Source organism: Ischnura elegans, chromosome 2 (assembly GCF_921293095.1).
Source record: "Ischnura elegans chromosome 2, ioIscEleg1.1, whole genome shotgun sequence".
Taxonomy (NCBI): Eukaryota; Metazoa; Arthropoda; class Insecta; order Odonata; family Coenagrionidae; genus Ischnura; species Ischnura elegans.
This window is the reverse complement of record NC_060247.1, coordinates 115,273,073-115,295,364: the sequence shown is the minus strand read 5'-3', so window position 1 is coordinate 115,295,364 and position 22,292 is coordinate 115,273,073. Positions and strand designations below refer to the sequence as shown.

Genomic DNA, 22,292 nt, shown 5'->3' with positions numbered 1-22,292 from the left:
CGGGACACGTCATTGCACTGGTTAGCTCTGAAAAAATGTTGAAATCACGAGAATGCGAGCTTGGAATTAGAGCAGTGGCTGTTTTGCCGTCTCACATCCACTCATTTCACCGCTTTACACTACGTAATTTCGATTGCGCCTTCGTAATTGCGCAAATGCACGAACGAAATAAGAACAGGGGCTATTTTGCCATCCTACGTCAATGCCTTCTCGCATGCGATCAAGCAATTCACCGCTTTACACGACGCAATTGCGATAGCGCCTTCGTATATACCTACGTCAAATTGCGCGATGACGTCCCGCGTGTAAAACGGCCAGAAAGGCCGTTTTAAACGGTTTACGGAATTGCGCAATCTGACGTACGTTCGAAGGCGCAATCAAAATTGCGTCGTGTAAAGATCACATGAAGAACGTCGTGTGAAGAACACATGCGAGAAGTCAAAATAGCCCGTTCTAATTTCGTTCATGCATTCGCGCAATTCCGGGCCATTTTATAAATTAATACAGCTCTAACCTGCGCAATTCCGTGACCCGTGTACAACGGCCTTAAGAGTTTGCTATTCTTTGGGTATAAAGTCCGACAATACTCGTCCAAGATACTCGCATAATGTTTCAATCACCCAAGGTTCAGGGATACTACCAATTTTACTGATTCTTATTCTAAAAATTCACAGGCACATTCGAGAAGATCTCGAGCACCTACTACCGGGAGAAGACACGAAGAAAATGTCTCCGGAGGAACTGGAGTTCTATTATTTCAAGTACGTGCCACAGTATTAAGTTTCTAAGCGTTCAAGAACGAAAATCTAAGAGCTAAAATATAATGTTTATGAATAATCTCGTCGATGATGAGGCATAAGTCTTATCATACATTCGAATCACTATTTACGACAAGCAGGACAAATCAGCTGGACTCAGGTAGCGCAAGTGATGGGGTCGTATTAAGTTACAAAAAAAAAACGAGGAAATAACTTCATGGCAATGATGACACTAACTTATGTCGTCTGGCATCTTAGATCAAGTCGCTTATTATAAAATTCACAAAAATTGACTTTCTAATGAAATTCCAAATGTTGCTATGTGCGCAAGCAAATACCCTAGAGAAACCATTTGAGCTTGGTGCAAACAATTAATAAACATAATTAAAAAATGACTCTTGCCAGAAATATGCATAAAATTGGTCACTTATTACATCCTAGTATAGACAACAAACATCGTCATCAACAAAAGCAACCTAAAAGCTTAAGGTATTTCAGTGATAAATTAACCTGGGACACCACGAATATGTCAAAATTTCTAATATATTCATCCTCAGGCTGCACGACTTTGACAACAATACAAAGCTGGATGGCCTGGAGATCTTGCAGGCAATTCAACATGTGATGCACTCAAGTGAGGAGCAAGGCGAGCCTGAGGGTAGCAAACCAGAGGAAGGACAGGAGACAGTCCCTGGAGCCAACCTCATCGAGGAAGCTGAAAGACTGGACGACGACTTCTCATACTTTGTAGGCAAGTCAGAAATGCAGGTGATCCTGAATGGTGGCATTCTATGCCAAGAAAAGGGCTTTCAAGGCTACTCTTTCAACAGGAGTACAGAAAAGGATCCAATTTGATCCCCGAACAATCACAATTTAATGATTAATGTTCTTGACTAATTTTAAATTTACGTTGAAAATAACGTTAAGGACAAACTGAGGTAATATCTAAAGCAAAGAAATATAACTTCATAGACTAGGCAGTTATTCTTTATCTTTTTGAAGGAAGTATTTCCCTTAACTACTTAGCCTTGGCGGAAAAGAACTTACCTAAGTTCTCATGCCATTAATGTAAATATGTAATAATGCTCTATTTCTTGCCTCAAAATGCATCAAAAGAAAATTTGCTCTTCATTTTGTTTTTATTATATTTACCAGGTATTCAATTTATGCTCTGATAGCACTTAACCAATGAATGTCATTTCTTCGAAATAAAAAAAAGCAACTGTTTTAGCCCCCTTTAATTCCCCCGTTAATCTTTCGGTATGTTTTTGAGGAGAGTAGAAAGTGGAGCCTTCACTTCTCCACGTTGGAAATGACACTGCTTAAATACCTAAACGCCATTATGATGATAAAAAAAATAGTATCATGTCTATGCTTGTCACAATTAAAATTAATGAAAAAGTTGACGCCGTATGATCACAATGAAGACAACAAAATATACAGCCATCACAAAGCCCCGAACCCTGGTCCCCTGGGTGGTAGCCTTAAAGGCTACCACTACCCCACCTGACCCGTCTGCTGAATTTTGCGATATCATGCAACTATACACGGCTTGTGAAAAGTACCACATGAAAATTAATTAATTACAGCCAAACTAAGGCCCACTCAACGGAACCACTACTAGTTCAGGGATGTGTTCACCATTCCGAAGGCCATAAAAAATACGGCATTGAAAAAGGCGGAGCAAGTTTCGTGGTTTCGCCTTGTTAGTGAACAAAAACTGTATGGAAGCAAAAACCAATAAATATCAACGTATTAGGAATTATGCACCCCAAAGAAAATGAGTGAATACTGTCTCCTTCATTCTAGATAAAAATGCAAGCTGCCTTAAAGTCATCAAAATTACATTAAAATGTTTTTTGCAAAACTACTATGCCATAATAGAAGTAAAGTAACCAATTTCCGAGGCAATTCATGCAGAAATTAATAAATGTTGAAACACAAAAATGTAAGTGCATCAATAATGAACCCTTTTGTCCATCTAGAGTGAAGACGACAGTGTTTTTATATTTTCCTCTTTAAAATTAAGGTAATTTAGATCCCAAGAAGTGCTAATCATCTCGTGCTTTTTACATGTAGTCCAGATGAATATAATAAGGTTATTATTTGAAAAAAAGGACAAGTCGAAATAATTATTGTTATAGATATCAATTCACCTACTTAGTGTTTCATTTTATATTCAAGAACTATGAATCCAATTAGTTCTCGCAAATTTCTCCTGCCTAAGTACCTTTTGTAAAATATTGTTCTCATGTTGTTTTCTTAACTTGTATAAATGGTATTAGGAGTATTATTTAGTTAATCATTACAAGTATTCTTGTGTGCTATTCATCAATCATATTAGAATATTGGTTATACACAAATCTGACCATCATTAGGATTCTGGCTTGTCCTGACAGACCCATTAAACCCACGAACAGCCCATACATCATAAGGTGGAAATAAACAGCAGTCACAGCATGATCTATTTTAAGTGATTCATCCCAACTGTTGATTCAAATATTTTCAGGTAGAGCTCGCTTTAAACTAAACTACATGTATGTGAATGTCACACACAGTGGCGCCGACTCCATGGGGCTTGAGGGGGCTCGGGCCCCCTCAAAAATTCGTTATGGGTGTGAGGAAAAAATGTGTCATGCTTATCAATTTTCCCCAGTGTGTCCAGATATCGAGATTCGAGTTATCAAGGTTCTGACTTTGATCATATGACTCTTCTAAAATGCTTAAAAAACTTAAAACTAACTATTTAAAAAATTTCCCGGGGCAAGATCCCCGGTTTGGGCCCCCCCCCCCCAATTTTTTTGCAAGTCGGGGTCACACATTAAATTTTAGTAATAGATGTGTATTTCTGAAAATATGTGTATAGCATAGCAATGAATCCATAGATCCACAGGCAAGGAAAGAATTCTGTAATTCATTAAATGCCAATTACACTGGTCAACATAAATTTTGTACAATAGACATTATTGGGTGATCTTCGATGTACATATTTTTTGTGCTGATTCCAAATCTGTGCTTAGACACTTTCTATCATGTCTAGTTTCCTTAGGACAGCTTAATGTATGTTTTTGATTTTTATGAAAGTAGTAATTTAATTCATTCATATAAATCGTGATAGCATGAGCAGGTGAAAATAAAACTTTCCTCCCAAAACATGTTGTCCTACTACGTCATTCCTTCTTATACTGTCAAAACATATAAACTTGCACTATCCTATTGTTTTTTTTTTCAAATCAATTTTGAATCATCTGCCACTTCACATCAGTACGTGACCAACTTTCGGACCGTGAAGACATTTGCTTTTTCTCTGAAGATGGTTTGCGAATTTTGATGCTCACATAAAATTATTGCTTATTTTATTGTAATTGCTGAGAAGCGGCTAAGCTTCCATCAGGCCTAGATAGTGCAAGAACCATCCCGATGACTTTTGTTACATATGCGGAGAAATTACACCAGGCTCTTAAGTTGATAAATCTATGCAAGGCATCGAAAAGTGTGGTTATCCGGCAGAATGCAACACCGCATTACACTGCTTTAACTCACGATTGTGAGGAAGTGATCTAGCAGCACACCCGATGCGGATTGAGCCAAATAAAATGTGCTGTCCTTGGGAAGGTAAAATAGGCAAAATGCTGTACAGTTACTGACGTCACAATGGATTCGATTGACACTTTGTTCCGACTGTTCCTGAAATGCTAGTCCCTTTACACCACAATGGGTGCTTTCCATTCATGCGACTCACACGTCGACTAGTGTCGACTCACTACGGTACTGTCACGGTACTGTTTTAACTCTCCAATTCCTGCACGTAATCGTTTGTTGACTTCTGTCACAACAGTCAGCGACACAAATAGAATGGAACACGAAAACCGCGACGCAAGTTGACTTGTGTCGACGAGTGTCGATGAATGGAAAGCAACCAATGCGTCGCAACTATGGCATCTGTAAAGGTCATTTCATCACAAAGTTCATCTGTAAAGAAATTTCAGACACTATTGAATTTTTCGAATGTTCATATCTCTGAAGGTTCAATAGAAAAAATCTGAGCCCATATTCGGAATCAGCACCAAAAAAACACCTCAACATGTCTAGGACAGGAAAGTTTGTCTTGTTGATCAGTGTTATTTAATAAAAGCCACATAAAGATTTGCAAAACTGAAATTATCACTAGCATCAGATTTCTTCTTCTTGATTCATTTATTACTCATGATGATAATGAATGAAAATTAGTCACTGAATTTTAAATCAAATTAAGTTATTAAAGATCATTCATTACACAGTCAATAAATATAGTGAACACAACCAGTTCACTCCCACAAGTGAACACAGTGAGGCAATTTTACTGCAAATATGAACTGTATTCCTCTAATTAATTGAAAATAATATTCTGATTAAAAAAGAGATTCATTTCTTTGTTTAAGTCGTATATTTTATTTTTTGACACTGGAAGTATGTATGTCGCTAATCATCTCCTTATGAGTAACCAGTTCCTGTATATCTTTTTATCTGATATACATTGTCGCTAGATACTTCCTCAAATTTACATTGTTTTTACATCTCTAACACAAATTTTGATCCACCTCCTTAAGCTCTTAATGCCAGTACATGCTGATATGATTCACTATGTCATCTGTTGTGCTATCAGTATAATAAACAAGTGAAACACATTTTCTTCTCTCTGACTCGTCAAACTCTCAATGATGTCACCTAACTCAAGGGGTGTTCACTGGATAATTTATCTGGAGACTGGGAATACTGCCTCTTATCATGGTAATCGAACAGCTGGGGACATTGGCATTAAAAGAAGCACCACCAAGCAGTGAGTTCAAAAAATAAATTAGGCAGAAATATACATCAGGCATACCCAATGTAGAGTTTAAGTCCTTCAGATTTCATAAAAGATATGCATTCATCACCAAGACAAAATATTGTAAGACATCTCTGCCGAAAAATGGGTTCAGGGGAAACAAAGCAGGGAACAAGTCCAAATGCTCACCGAACGGATCTTTATTCTAACCAACTTGTACACTGGATCCCGCTGCCCAACAATGACTGAATGTCCCACCCACCATCAATCAATGTCTGTGGAGTAGTCGAGAGAGATCACTTCCCACGCATCTCTGCCGATGGTAACACTATGATGATGGCTGCGTTTAGGACAGAAGTCCATTTCGAGGCGGCTATTGATTATCTCACTGCTCTTTAGTACAGTTATTTAAATGTAGAGCTTACAATATACCGTATATGTCTGAATATATGTAGTCCCCCTTTTTTTCGAAAAATGCCCGTGGGGGGACAATATTCAAATGCATTTTTTTTATTTTTCCTTAAACTGAAGCCTCAAAATTAGGGGGGGGGGACTATATTCAGAGGGGGACTATATTCAGAGAATACGGTACGTAAATACATTCATGAATAGTATATAATAGTACTATTAGGTTAAGTAGCAATGTCACATGAGAAATTTTATGACATGATGGTCGGCATTTCAAGCATAAACCACCAAAATAATTCAAATAATTCGTTTCTTTTTTTTCAGAGCTCATTGACAAGGTTTTAGAAGAAGACGATCTTGATAACGATGGCTTCCTGAGTTACATAGAGTACGTCAAAGGAAGGAAAAAAGATCAAATAAAGAGGGAGCAAAAGAATAGACGGATGTAAAGACAATATCAACATTAAACCCAAGGGCCATCAACATTCTTGATTCAACACATGTAACCAAATGACTATATTTCTAAATAAAAATACCAACCATTTACAATGGTGTTTACTCTGCGAGTTCAACTTCAAACCCTAAGTAGAGCCCTTACGAGGAAAATTAAATACTGGAGGAGGAACTGGCGGGGATAATAAGTTTTAAATTGGGAATGTTGGGCTCCATGTAAAACCTACCTTAAACAGCAGATTATGAACTATAATAATATGGTTACGCATCATAGTTTGTTTGCTCTAACTAGAGATGGACACCTTGAAAATGCACTTTCAATTTCAATACATTAAAAAAAAATTAAATTCAAGCCGAAAAAATGTGAAAAAAGTGCTTTCAATTAAATTTAAAGATTGTATTCCTCTGTTTCTTATGATAAACTTATTATGTTTACGGCTATTTTTACCACTATTCAGACAATTTTTCTATTTTTTCACACAATTTTAAAAGGAATTGGCTTCTATTGCTTTTTACCTGTCTTAATGGCCAATAAAGATATACATATTTATATAATTTGCCATCACAATTTTGTAGTCATGCATTGCTATCACCAGTGCTCAGCTTTCGAGTCCATATATTGGGTTCTTCAGCAAACTAACTATACAAAAGACTTTCGTTATTACGAAGTTCACAGAACTGAAAAACCTGAGGTTCGTATTAACGAAGTTCATATGAATGCTTTTTTTAGGAATTGTCGAAATAAAAACAATGCATAATATACACGACTAAATTATCTGCAAATATATGAAAACAAGAAAATTCGTTTCTATTTCTCAATAGAAGAATTCGGCATGATGCAATTGAGGGTTGATGTCTTCCCGAATACAGTAAGTACTCGATATATAAACTAGATGTGTTCTGAGATCTTGTTCGTAAGTTGATAAAACCTACCATGGAAACGAGACTCCAGGGCGGGCTCGCAAGGATACACTCCTGGGGCAGGGACTGCAAGCGCTAGCTTTTCTCCTCTGCACCCAGAAGGGGAAGGAACAAGGAAGGAGGCGCCGCCGCGATGAGAGCCCGACGACGCCTCCGGGGAGAGGATAGGGAAGGAAGGGAATGGACAAGGAATCCCGCACCGTCACAAAGGCGGGCGGGTCCTACTACTAACGAAACCAAGCTTGCGCAATTAATATTCCACTGATCCTAGTGGAGATAAAACCTACAGTCCGGCCGCCAAGTTTTTCGATGATAGGCAGAAGGGTTCTGGGCAGGGAATAAGGTTGCCAGGTAAGAAAGGGAAACGCCCACGTCACTTGTAAACAATAAGGTTCCGTGAAGAAAGGAGCTGGAAGGGACTACGAGCATGTAGGACCCACAGGAATAATCCCTTTTTTGGTGATTCGAAGAAAGGGCTTGTTTTGGTGGTTCAGGCTTATTTAGGTGCTCCATATGCATGTGAAAACGTTTAAAAAAATTGTGTGAAAAACTAGGCAAGGGTGTGAGATGCATTTGGGAGACAGCAATCGACTGTAAACAGTGCTGGCGCAGGGTTTTCCACCCTTCCTTTTGTGCTGTCATCGGACAACTCTCGCCCGCCAGACTGTATGCAAGGCAGTGAGGTTATCCTGCAGAATGCAACACCGCATCACAATTGTGCGTTAACTCACCATTGAGACGACCTGATTTAGCTAGGTGTGCAACGCAGCTGGAGCCGAACAAAATCGCTCTCCACAGTAAGGAAGAATGGGCAAAACACTGAACAGTTCCTGCTGAACTTCACACTGGATTCAATGATACATTGTTCAGAGTATGCCCAAAGTGCGAGTTCCTCTGTTACTGGTATATTTTTCCCAATTTATCAGTAATGCCAGTATATTTTTCAAAGTATATTTTTTTGCCCTGCATATCACCTCTACTTAAAGCTATACTTCCAAGATGGCATCTTCACAACAGAAGTTAAGAGTGTATGTATACTTTAGATTCTTGAATGATATGTTTAAGCCCGATGACACACCCTTTAAAAATATGCTTGAGACTTTAAAGCTACTATGACAAAACATTAGTTTTTAAGTTGACTTCATTGGGAGAAATTTAAAAAAAAAAATATGATCAACTTCACCATTTCACCTTAGGGTATTGTAATAACAGACCAATAATGACTTTTTCTTAAATCAGATCATTCATTTTAAATATCCCGTAATCACTCATATTTTTTAACAGATCATCAAAGGGATGCTTATTGTACAACATGTGTGAATCTTAGGAGGGTAGCTTTCGAGTGTCACCTAAATGGGTAAGTCAAACATGATCATTTCCACCTCTGCCTTAGAATAATCAAGAATTTTTTAGCCTAAATTATACAATTTTGCCTCTCTAGGTATATGCTACAACATTTTCCATGAAATTCAATGGAGTTGGTGATAATGTATTCAAATTGGCTTACCTGGTGAAATTGTCTTTTTGTTTCTTTGTAAAAGGAGAAATACAATGTCTTCCACAACAGAATAAATATAAAATGATTTTTTTTATGCCAAGCTGTGAAAACATGGAGAAACATTTATTTTTCCATTAGTTGGCCAACATGGGGGTGTTCACAAGTACCAGAAGTCCACAAATTGCAGACATATGTGCTTAGATATACACTTAGCTACTGTATACAGGCACTAAATGGTACTTTGAACAAATACATTTCAGGCATCAGGACCAATACTGTTACAGTTACCCAGTAATGGAATATAAAACAGGTATTAAAATCAACAAGGCAGTCAAAATGCTGTACAGGAGAAGAGCAAATTGACACATAGAGTTCGACCATAGAAATCACATTTTCCTTGTAGTGAGAAAAAACTACCCTAACATTACTTTAGTCACACAGATTAAACTACTAATTCTTTCACTCATATCACATCAATCAATTTCTATAAATGGCACCTCATAGGTCCTAGATCATAGAAATTTTTGGAGTTGACTTGATGACTGAACTTGTCTCAGAATAAAAAAAATATTATTTACAAGATGTTGTACACAATAATGAAGCAGGAAAAAACCATACCTCATGAAAATTATTTCAATCCATGATGCAAAAACTAGGCTTCCATGAAGTTAAAAGGATAAAAGTGAAGGGCAAAGTCAATATTAACAAAAATTCTCAAAATTCCTAAATGAACAACCTATGTACATTATTAAGAACAGCTCAATTGTCTGGTTCCGTTGTGAGTTTCATCCACCAATCTCTCACACCATACCTCGGAAGTTGCCCATGACAACCTTCAATCAGCATCAGGAGGGAGAGGCTGCTCAGTCATCACCAACCCCTTTTCCCAGAGCTCAACAACGAACAGAAGCTGAAAAATATATGTACAGGGCAACTATATAGTGATTACTTAACGGGTGAACATTTGTGGGACAAGGCAATAGCCAGAAAAATATTCAAGGAGGATTCTAATAGGAGGGGTCAGGAGTGCATTAATCTTCCAATTTGGGGGTTGGCGGGGTCATGACCTTGGCCCTGGGAGAATGGAATACCCTCTCCGAGAGAGGGACCTTCTCCTGTGCAACATTTTTAAAATACGTACACATTTTTAACGCATTTTGCAGCCTAAAATTTCATTTTATTCTTTTGAGAAAATTAAATTGAACAATTTAAGATATTCAAGGATACAAAAATCATTAAACTTATGAAAATTGAAACTTTTAGATAAAATTTGGGGGGGATGGGCATGACCTCTGTGCTCCCCCCTGAATCCACTCTTGGGAGGGGGTGCATTTTAAGGTGGTTCATTTGGAGGAAGACTACTTTCGACAGTAAGCCAGCAAAAATTGTTATACTACAAAAAAGAGCAAAGTTTTATTCCACAAATATGTAGGAGGAAAACAGCAAAAGCTGGAAAATACCGTCCCACCCCATGCACAAAGATGAAAAATAATGAATCAGTTAATTATAATTTTAAAAATAAGGAAATTATGGAAACAAAAACATAAATACTACTGCCCTGTACAAACTTTAATGCGAGGAATTCATGGATGGAATGTCCAAAGGCTTCGCCCAGGTTTGAACTTGGAGCCTTTGAGTCCATTTCCCAATGCTTTAAGCATAAGGACTTACCCTTGTTACACATCAGTTACTCTTACTATAACTATAATATAAGCTAACTATAATAATATAGCTATTTCCTCATAATATAATCATCTCCTCCTTTTTACATGTAGTCCAGATGAATATAATAAGGTTGTGATTGGAAAAAAAGATCAGGCGGAAATAATTATTGCCATATGCTTTCTCCTCTTCTTTGAGCTACAACCTTGCCACTGTTGAAAGGCTTGTGCGTTCCTATGACTCCAAGAGCTGCACTGGTGGGATTAATTCTAAATTACTCCTGGTAGGGCCACTCATGCCAGATAGGTCGAAGGGTAGGAGCCAGATGAAAGGTACCGTATAAGCGCGTGTAAGAGGCACACCTTTTTTCCCAGAAGTTGCAGCCGAAAATGGGGGTGCGCCTCTTACACAAACTTCTTATCTTCCCCCCTCCCCTTCACCGGTCGCAAGTCCAGGGGGAACTGAGTGGCCTTGTTTTTCAGCGTGAGTCAGTCATCTGAAACCCTGGGTCAAAATCAAGCAGCAGGCAGGGGAGTTTCTCCCTTAGTGACGTATTTTTAAAATGCTCCTGTTTGAATTTCTTGTAATCATTGCGCCGTCACGTCGGTACCCCAGAGGTGAACATGGAAAAGATCGTGCGGGGTGATTCGCTCCGGAGCGCGTGCTAAATATACTGCCACGAGTGGGCATCCCGCGGCATTTATACTGCATATAGAAATCGCTTATCAAACGTAGAGAAACGCGTAGTTTTGAAGGACATACCTGGTTAACAGTCAACATCTGTCTTGCTGAGCAATTTTCATTACGCTGAGCACCTGATTTTTCAAAAATCATCTTCAGACGCTAATATGAGGATTTTTCGATTATACGAAGTGATAGTGCGGTCCCGGCGAAAAGCCTATGGTAAATACATGGTGCTATTCGATTATACGAAGTTTCGATTTTACGAAATGTTTTGAATTTACGAACCCCGGATCGGTCCCCAGGAGCGAAAGGTATTCGTTTATACGAACTATGGCGAAATATTTGTCAACAAAACTAGTTACGCCGGCGTATGTAGCTAAAAAAATCAGCGCTTCCAACTGTGGTTCATCAAAAGTGTGAAATCGTAAATGATAGTGCAACTTTGGAGAGAAAGGGTTCGCCTAAAACCTCACGGTGGGAAATTAGGGGAAGTAGGAGTTAAGTAAAATATCGCGACTGACATAAAGCCCCTATTTACGAGCCTATTCGTAAACATCGCATCGACAATGATTCGTAGTTTAACATGTCAAGAAGGTCACGCGGGGTATTTCTTACACTCTTAATTAACCCTTTGCACTGCTGTGAACGTACCTGGTACGTTCGCAAGGCAAGCTGCTGTGAACGTACTTCGAAGACTACTTGACTACTTTTCGCCGAAGCACTTCGAAGGGTCCCTAATCCGGGACCCTTTCCTCGACGAGCTCACCCTCGCTGGCCCCTCTCTTCGACCCTCCGAGCCTTTCTCCCCAAAAGTGACCGCTCTGACTGCATTTTGAAAATCTATCAATCAATGCCATCATCAAAAATAATTGTTTGCATCGCACTCCTGCCAATCAGGCTTTCAAGTACGTCTCTGAACCGTGTTTCTGCGACGAGAAATAACGATTTTGTTAACTTTGCTAAAATGGCCAAGTTAACCTTGAAATTAAAAAAGTTAAAATTGTCATTTTTCATTGCAGGAACACGGTTCAAAGACGCACTTTATTTCCTCCAGTACAATCGCAAATTGCTGGAAATCGGCCGGATTCCCTTTGATAGCGCATCATGAGGATGTTCTCGAGGTTGGCAATTGATACAACTAGCCTACTCGAAATTCTACTGCTACAATATCACGTCTATAGTTGATTCTTTACGTTATACCTTCAGGAAGCTGCAGCGGATAAAATCGCGGAGGATATTAGAGGCTTAAAAGATGATTTTGAAAAATTCTCGGAAAAAGCAGGAAGAGCACAGCGCGCAACATCAAACGATTATATTGCCCTTGACGATGATCTCCGGGCTTGCGACAATGGGACGCCGGTACATACGTCGGAAGAAGCAGCGGCCGGGACTGGTCAGAATTAGCAGTGACGACGAAGATGAAAGTGAGGAAGTAATTTCACCAAATAAAAAAGAAGTACACGCTGCCCTCCAAACATTAAGATATTTTTATCTGGCTAACGAGTCAGGTCCCCAATTTCATTCCCATTTATGCAAGTGAGAAACCATGGTGGAAGCGGCGATGGAGAAGGGCAAAAAGAAAAAAATAACAGTTTTTTTTAGTAGTGTCTTTTCGTGTATACAATAGCCTTCCTGAGTAAACAACTTAAATATCTTAAGTATTGGGCTCTATTAACCACAAACTTATTTTTCAGGCTACTCGTAATGAAGACACACTTCTAACTCTAACCATGAACTTTCTTCTCGCGCGTCTCCCCATTTTCCCATGCCGAGAGATCTATCTTTCCAAAGTCTTTGTTTACTTCCTCCCGCGGCCTTCTGCTGATCTTGCTGACACCCACCTTACGCATCCCAAACCCCTCCTTCCCCAGCATTTCCCATTCATTCCCCCCTAAGGTTACTGAGCTTGAGTGCGTCGTAGAAAAATATGCCCCCCAAACGTAAACTGAGGCAGAGCTGAAGGCCCTTTCCCCACCCTTCTTTCTCCTGCCCCCTTCACCAGTCCTTGTGCTGACCACACTTCTTCCCTCAGGCAATCCCCATCCCACTCTTATTCACCCCACCCACTGGGAACGTTCCCCGATTGTGGAGAAGGGCATGGTTCATCTTTACCTGCAACGGGGGTAAGTTATTAACCGGAGAGAGGCTGAAGAAGTATCTTCCACTGTCGGGGAAATGGAGCCGCGCTTATAATTGTGTCTCTTCTTCTCTGCTGACGTTTCAATTGAAATTATTTTCTTTGCTCTTTCCTCACTATATTTATTTACGATTATGTCGCGACTATTTTTTAGTGCTAAAGCTAAGAAAATCTTTTCTCTACGTCAATGATTCTTTGCATAACTTTCAATACGGCGGAGAAAGAGCACGAAAACTAAATGAGGTGAATGTACAGGTTTTTGCGTGTCATTTTTGGGAATTCACGCAAGTGAACCAATACTTCACACACGTTGAGAAATGATGAAACATCTCTTGTAGGAAAACAATCAATGCGGATAATAAAGTTTCTCTCTTTATTTCTCCGATAATGGAAGATGTTTCTCCTGTCGTTTTCCGGTTGGAACCTTGCTCCTGTCGGCATAAAAGAAGAGAGAAATACTATATGAACATGGCACTTCACACCCGGTATGAAGAATATGGTCCTGATGAAGAATAAAGTCTTTCGTAGCAATGTCTGCTAAGATGACGGAGCACAGTAGCCGGACGGAGAACTCAAACAGAATTTACTTCAAATACTCGCCAGAAGATAATCATATCCTACGTATTAACAATGAAAACACTTTGTTACTTCCACAAAATATTTTGTAGAAGTAACAAAGTGTTTTCATTGTTTATATGGATCCCTTCCACCACGTAAATGCTTCAAGTTTTGATTTAATATCCTACGTAATTTATGATCGTAACTGAATCTCAATGAAAATAACTAATGGAAAAGATAGCACATTCAACTGAAAATACGGAGTAACTCGAAATATTAACTTACGAAGGTTATTTTGGAAACGGGTGGAGGCCCTCGTTTTTCTTTTTTTTTCTCGTCACTGAGCGATAGAGGGCGACATAAATGGCGGTTAGGCCGGTTGCCGCTGAAATTCCGTGGGTGCTGGAAACAAATATATATCTTACGCGAACGTAATAGTTGTCATTCGCTCCTAACCACAAATTTATAACATTAAATTCTTATAATAAACTTTGCAATTCATTATTTGATTACGTTTTCTAAACTGGTCGGGAATTTCTTAAGCGATCCCTGATGTTGAAGTATGAACGAGAAATGGGAATTTTATGATGGTATAATTACACTGTTCAACAATGAAAATGTAAATCGAATGAAAGCAGCCAATTCCTATCCGTTCTAATGTGCTGATCTCGAATATCACAAAGAAAATTCGAAATTAGCTCTAGTTTTCATTTTACACTGTGTTATTATGGTGAGATAATTATACACGTATTTTTATGTTAACTTTAAAATCATATATTACAATGGTTTCTGGGGAACACCCGAGCAATAAATTATAAGGAAATTGTAGATAACATGTTGTCATCTTATGAAAAACTTGGTTGCAACATGTCATTGAAAATGCATTTCTTACATAGCCATCTTGATTTCTTCCCCAAAGATTGTGGTGCAGTAAGTGATGAACATGGGGAGCGATTTCATCAAGATATTGCCACATTTGAGAAGAGGTATGCCGGAAAGTGGAGCCCTACTATTTTAGCAGATTACTGCTGGACTGTCATAAGGGATGTTCCCGAGTATGTGTATAAACGTCAAGCCAAGCGAAAATGCTCATCTTCTGAATTTATCTCTGAACAAAATATGTAATTGTATATACTGTACATATGGACATTTAACATTTGTAATCCTTTATATACATTTGTGACCAGTTAATTTATACATTTCATTTTGTGCGTCACACATTTTTGGTACAAAGTAGACTTACAAAGTATTTTCATTCATGTAATATTATCTTCATTTTTTCTTAATATTTTACTTTTGTACTTCCAGAATGGCACTGAAACTCATCAATGCTTAACACATAAAAGAATTAAAGTAATTATTCACTTAAAATTTATTATGCTGAATCTTGGAACATGAATGTATATTTAGTTAGTGAGTTATTTATACAAAAATGTAGATTACTTTTTTTGAAATACTAGAGCTAAGTATTTATGAAAATGATGATTTTGTATCATTTTATACTGAAAGAAACATAACTAACTCAAAATCATGCAATTTACACACTTTCACCTCAAATTTGTTGTTCAGTGTTATTTAACGATCTTTCACAGCATAAATCGATAACAAAAAGCCTTTTCTATGAATAATACCGAGAATAACCACCGAAAACATTTAAATAAGAACACTAAAGACAAAAAAGGGCGGAAGAAACAAAAGCGAACATTTTTTCGTGACTTATGAAAAAGGTTTGAAATTACGAAACTCGATTTTACGAAGTGCCAATTTTCCGGTCCCACTGACTTCGTAAAATCAAGAGTTTACTGTATCTCTTCCCTGAAAACATTGAGTACAACCAAATGAGCCTCGGAAACTCATCAAATGGGACCCATCCGCAAAGGGCGGGCGGGTGTTGTTCATGACCAATCCTGGTCCCTCTAGTTAGTATCCCAAAGATCTAGCCACGGGGGCACCGGGTAGAGCAACCATTTTGCCAATACCAAAGGCAAAAGACGGTTTGTGTGATGGTAGATGGAGATGTGGATATGGAGAAGGTGAAGAGGATGGAGAAGAAAAGGAACAAAGAAGTGGTCGGCATGGTGGACGAGGAAACTTATTGATGAGGTATAGATACATGGGATGTGGATGGAGTGAGATATCATAGGAGGGAGGGGATGCGTAAAACTATATTTAAGCGAAGAATGTTTGTCAAGCGAGGAAGGGGGAGGAAGAGATATGTATCTATGGCTAGAGTGAAAGGGAATAGGCCTTATCCCTCTTTATTGCTGATCTTCCTCGAGCAGATACTATGTAGCGATAAATGCTGAGGATGTCTTTAGCAATACAGTCTTCCTACAGGAAAGTGGTACTTATTCAATGAATATGCAGGAACTGTTAGAAACCACAGCCCAGCAAAATATTGAGTCAGGGGAAGAGGGGAGACATAAAAAATGCATTACTAAGATTTTTCTGCCACAGAGCATTTTTTACCTTCTCATTTCTGGCTTCCAGGAAGATCAGCAATAAGAGCCTATTCCAAGAGATCTGTGAAATTCGCAAGATGCGATATCGTGAAATAACACGAAATAACGTGAAATCGGTAAATAAAAACGAAATTTTGCATTTTAAGCGAATTAGCAAAAAAATCACTTCCAATGAGTCATAATCTATTAAAGCCTAAGCTTTCATTGTTTAACGCTGCTGACGTACATTCGATCTATCTCATCACAACTCCAAGGTCGATTGGCTTGTTTTGTCTTGCTTAAAATGCTTAAAAAAGTATAAGCAATCGTGAAATGTGCACCAAAAAATAATAAAACACCTAAAAATGTGCAAAAATTTAAATAGAAAGAATAAAAATAGAAAAGTGCAAATAACACCGCCAAGATTTTCTTTAACACCGAAATCACAAATGAATTTTAGCAAAAAATAAAGCCACTTTCACAGATTTCTACCTATTCCCTTTCATTATAGCCATAAATACTTCTCTTCCTCTCCCTTCCTAGCTTACCAAACATTCTTCGCTTAAATATATTTTTGCACGTCCCCTCTCTCCTTAGTTCTCACTCCATCCACATCCCCTGTATCTACACCTCATCTAGAAGGTTCCTCGTCCACCATGCCTAGCACTTCTTTGTTCCCATTCTCCTCCATGTCCCCATCTCCATCTACCATCACACAAACCATCTTTTTTCTGCCTCTTAACTTTTTCCCTATCTGGCATGGGTGTCCCAACCAGGAGTAATCGATAATCACCCCAACAGTGCAGCTATAGTGGTCATTGAAATATGCAAGACTTTCCAACATGACATGGTTACAGCCCAAAGGAAAAGAGCAAATGATTTCAGTTTATTATTTCTTACACATGGACACAAGTTAAATGATAGCAGCATTATAATATTTACCTTAACTGTCAATTCATCCAAAGGTAGTTCATCCACAGAGACAAAGGCAGGATATGAATGAATGAGGAACTCAAGGACAGGAGCCAAGTCATCACTGAGCTCAATAAACTGAGGCTCATCCGCAGCATGGTATTCCCTCGAGTTCTCCACACAGTGGTAGGCCCGAACGCTGTCCTCTTCAGTCACTAACCTATGAAAACAATAAAAAAAGAACATATATGAATAAATTCAGTCATACCCCCATCCCACTGGAGAAATTACTCGGAACAACAGGTCAAATCCCACCAGCCACCAGGGAAATCTAAAAGTCAATGGCTAGTTTTTACATTGATTATGTTACTACTAAATTTTTCAAGAAATTGAAGAGCTACTTTTCTTTTCCTTAAAAGTTACCAGTGCTAGAATGAAAAGTTAAGCCTTCATTAATAACCAATAAAAATTGACCATTTACTCACAGATTTCACCAATTATTTTCCCTAAGGCATTTATACAGCTATATCAATTATATAGAGCAGAATGTGTTCCATTCTTAAAAAAATGGGTTCCAAATAGTATCTGTACGGTTAAGTTAGCAGAGCTAAAACAAATTGGAAGGAGTGCGCAGGAGAATTTCTCAGCACATTACCAACCAATCACATGACAGCAGGCGTGGCTTGGTGCCTTGGAAATTCAGGAGCTTGCAGACTGTGTTCTGTTAATTTTGTGAGTTCACCAGCTGTGTTGTCAGACATGACATTTATCATTGATTCTCTTGCCTTAGCCTGTGGTCCTTCAAAATGGTATTATTCAAGTAAGTAGGTATGGTAATCTTTGCAGTGGTTAAATTATGTTATGAACACAGTGTACGGGTCAAAATTACCCAACATATCTCACCAGTGTCAACAAAAATTTAAACTTCGAAAGGGGAGAAATAAGGGCAAGTTAGTTTATTCAACCAATAAACAGATATGAGAGAGAGAGGATATCTAAAACAGCTTAAAAAGGGGACCAAAGATTAAAATGACTCCATTAGGCCGGGAGAATTCACTTTGAAATGCAACTGCCCAGTAGTTCAGAATATTCATAAATTGATGTGTCACATGAATTCAAAACACAATTTAAGTACCTTAAGACATTCCCTCGTATCAGTTTGATTCTTGTATCTGGACTGATGCCCACTTTATTAGTCACCACTCCTTTCACAAGTCTGTCACCATCTTCAAAAACAGTTCGGCCCTTTTCCTCTGTAAATGACAAAATACACGTCCAAGAATATTAGTGCATATACTGCAAGGAAGAAAGGGAGGGGAAGCCAGTCAGAAATAAATTTAGAAAATAGACACATTATGACAAGAAGCCAATACCTGATGAACCACCAGGAACATTTTAACTCATTATCATTCAACTCTGAAGTTTGTTCTATCTAGAACCCACATCACAATAGATAATATTTCCACAGTACCAAACTTACCCAAGGATAGTGCAGGAGGGAGTGCATCATGCATAAGCTGCTTCCCCATTTGATCCGCTGCGGCATCAATACCAGCAAAGTCACAAAGCTTCTTCATCAAGTTCCCTATCTTCTCAATGAACTGATTCCTTCCCTCCGATGTGAAGTCACTGTGGGCAACTCCCATATAGCGCAAATAGTCTCGTGGAAGACCCTCTCGGTAGCTGGGGTCTTCCTCTATCGCTGCTTGCAAAGCCACAGGCACAAGCTGAAATAAATGTTAACAAGATGAATACAAAAATGCCAATGCATCAATAGCAATTCAACAGAAGAGAACTTGATTCGCATTGAATGAAAAAACTTTGCCATTCCCACAAAAACTTCATTTCAAGCCATACAATGCATTACACAACACTGTGCATAATTATGTGCACTGCTCACCTATGGCTGGGCACATATGTGCAAATTTTACATGTGTAGGGTAAGGGATTTCCTTCCCTAGGCCACCTCACACCTTCATTAGCATCATTGGCAGTTCCTTTGATGTGGAAATTTTGGAAAAATATCAGTGATAGGTAGATCCCAATTTCAGTTGCGACATTTTGATTCTGATTCTACCAACACTGATTCCATTGATTCTGACGCCATAGGCTCCAAGAAAAATATCACTTAATTTCAGGCAACAAGATAACCACGTAAAAAATTATCACTCTGCGAAAGAATCAGTTAACAAAAGTATCACTCGTATCAAGTCTATGTAATTTAAATACATATAACCGCTATATATCAGAACCCAGCTTATGTATCTTGACGTCACTATGGGACTGCGGCATGGAAGCAACTGTCATTACGGTGATTCGAATGTGTTTTGCTTTTACAATTACGAGGCAAAAAATTTCAAATTACTATTAGAAGCAGGGTCGTATATACATTTGAGGCTTGAAGTACTACTGCAGTCATAAACGATTTTTCACCTAGGTAAATACTCATTTTCAATTCTGATTCATCGATTTTTGGAACAGAGCCGAGGAATAGAATTGACCCATCATTAAAAAATATATTTGGAAACCACCCTGAGGGTAAGAGAAAGATTTCTACTCACACAGTAGCTAATTATCAACTAATTTTTTTCCGAATATTTAATATTTTCAATATATAACACATAAACATCCATTTTGCTGGTATTCTATTTTATTGCAAAATTATTAAATTGTATGCCAAAAAAACCCTCAAAATCGAAAGGAAGTCAGTTGGTGTTGGGGAGTGACAGCCGGGGTGTGTACAGCGAGCGGTGGTCAGTTGGACAAGCAGAAATCTCCCGTCCTCTCCGAGCCATGTTACAACTCTGTCAGTAAAAGTACCTTCCAGCCCAATCTGTGACCATCATAGGAGAGGGTGAGCTAGCACTTAGAGAGTCGCAGCCCTTGCTGAACGTCTGCCTTCTTTCTGCCTCCGCGACTTTTGCCAGCATAGCCGTACGCTTCTCATGGAGACCCAAAGGTAAAGTGCCTTTTTTCTATTTATCACAAAGTACAGCATGAACCAATTCATTGCTTCCGTCACCCAAAGGCAAGAACCCACACGGCAAAGTCGAGTTCGATCCCCGTCTCACAAGAGAGACCGGGGCGGACGCTACAATTTAATATTTTCAATTTATAACACATGAACATCCATTTTGCTAGTATTCTATTTTATTGCTAAACTAGCTGACCCGGCGCACTTCGTACCGCCTAACAATCAATGAACTTACAGTTTACTTACACCATTTATAAATCAGGAGCGGCTGTATCGTTTTTAATCATGTAAAATTTATTATAATAAAATAAGGGTACAAATTCAATAAAACTACGTAAATGAGTACCAAAATTGCTTGTCAGAAAGACATTTTCTTTATTGAATCTACATAGGGTGAATCGGAGCACGTTAACGCGGATTTTTTCAACAAATTTTCTTACGTTTTAGCTTAAGAAATTTTGGGCATTGTGGTTTAATAAAGCAGTTCATGAAATAAAAATTATACGCATTCAGTTGTTGGCTATTTGCGTTATTAGCTGTAAAAAAATGTTTTTAGGTCCAAGTCTGTTGCATACACTTGGCCCATTCAGGGGGCAGGTTGACACGACCCCAGACCGACGCTTGACTGATGCTCAAAATCGTGCAAGAAAAGCCCCTATGAAGCAGCATTCGCATTAAATGACTTAAGGCGCGCCAGTTTTTGTATCTCTGTTTGGAAAAAATTCACTGCGTAAACGTACTGCATGCGTAAACTCACCACGGTGAGCCCTACACATTCGGGTTTAATGTCTTGCGTCAAGCACCTTCTGAGAAACAACAGTTTTTGTTTTATTATCAGGCGCAATATGAAGCGGATGAAGCTAAATAAATATAGCGAAGCAAAGCAGTGACGCAGCGAGGGGAGGTTTTGGGGGATAACCCCCCCCCCCCCCAAGAGCTTAGAGAATTTTTTTATGAAAGATTTTGTTATTTATATTAGGGGGACGGATGACTAACAAACAAAACATATTTAATTATTCACACAGCCGCAAAACCCACTATTTTGAACCATTTATCTCAAAAAATGTCTGAGGGAAGTGCCCCCACACATCCCGCTTACCTTAGCGAGTTTTCTATACCCTACAGACCCGTGGCATTAGCTGCGCCCAAAACCCCCTATCCTAGCTACGCACTTGAAGCGAAGGATGAAATACAGAGGATGGTTTATCGACTCGTGAACATAGCACGCTAAATTGACCATGAGAAAATCATGGGTTTTCATTAGCACATGAGCACAAACAACACAAAAACTGAAAGAATGACCATGCGATTTTTTAATCGTTATCACGAATGCAACACGAATTGTAAATTGAATACGTTTTAGCTCAAAAGGGCATATGAGTTGAGATCATGGAATCTACGGAATGAGGACTTCCTAACCTTTGAATTTTCCTTTGAGTAAAGTTGCGTGAATCACATTCATCACCAATTTTTTAATGATCAAACACGTTCCGTTGGATAATTATGGTTGGTTTAGGCTTCGAAAGATCATGAGCACAGAAACTACATTTTTCTGTAAATCGTGCCTTGGTAAGCCAGGTACGTCCAAGGACTTAAAATATTCAGATAGATAGTTGGTGATTTCGTCTTCGTTTGTTACACATTTAAAAGATTCGAATCCATGCAGAGTACGAACTATTTGAATTTACCTCGTTTTAGTCATCCACATCTTCGTTCTTGCTCGCTAAATCAACCATCTTTGATTCTTTTGGTGATCAATCATATTCTGGAACTCTTTGTTGATGAGCAAACTACTCGATTCCTCGACAGGAACACGGACATTACCGTTTGTCAACAATTGCTTGGAGATTTGTTTACAAACACGGTAGTGAAGTGTCAACTCGAGCTGGGCCACGGTTGGGCTTACAATCAGCTCGAATTAAATTTTAAAAATGTAATTTCAATTTAATTAATACTTTGAATATATTTAGTAATTAAAATGTTATATTGTTACTAAATTCAGTTATTAAAGTGGTAAAAACAAAACTAATTATTTAATTTGTAGTTTTGACCGACTTATCAATTGTTGTGTTACTATAA

At 38.5% G+C, this 22,292-nt stretch overlaps 2 protein-coding genes across 3 annotated transcripts in view; one reads left to right on the top strand and one right to left on the bottom strand.

The window, feature by feature from the left end:
• Window positions 1–6,519, top strand: part of LOC124154453 (multiple coagulation factor deficiency protein 2 homolog) — a 32,402-nt gene extending 25,883 nt beyond the window's left edge. For both annotated transcript variants that reach the window (XM_046528194.1, XM_046528193.1), the window contains exons 3-5: window positions 675–761; window positions 1,316–1,509; window positions 6,298–6,519. In XM_046528194.1, coding sequence (XP_046384150.1) covers window positions 675–761; window positions 1,316–1,509; window positions 6,298–6,422 — 406 coding nt within the window. In that variant the 3' untranslated portion in view covers window positions 6,423–6,519. The remainder of the gene's footprint in view (window positions 1–674; window positions 762–1,315; window positions 1,510–6,297) is intronic.
• Window positions 6,520–8,569: 2,050 nt separating this feature from the next.
• Window positions 8,570–22,292, bottom strand: part of LOC124154452 (ribosomal oxygenase 1-like) — a 30,043-nt gene continuing 16,320 nt past the window's right edge. Inside the window, exons 8-11 of the mRNA XM_046528191.1 lie at window positions 18,720–18,966; window positions 18,375–18,492; window positions 17,270–17,459; window positions 8,570–9,755 (exon numbers count right to left, since the gene is read on the bottom strand). Coding sequence (XP_046384147.1) covers window positions 9,681–9,755; window positions 17,270–17,459; window positions 18,375–18,492; window positions 18,720–18,966 — 630 coding nt within the window. The 3' untranslated portion in view covers window positions 8,570–9,680. The remainder of the gene's footprint in view (window positions 9,756–17,269; window positions 17,460–18,374; window positions 18,493–18,719; window positions 18,967–22,292) is intronic.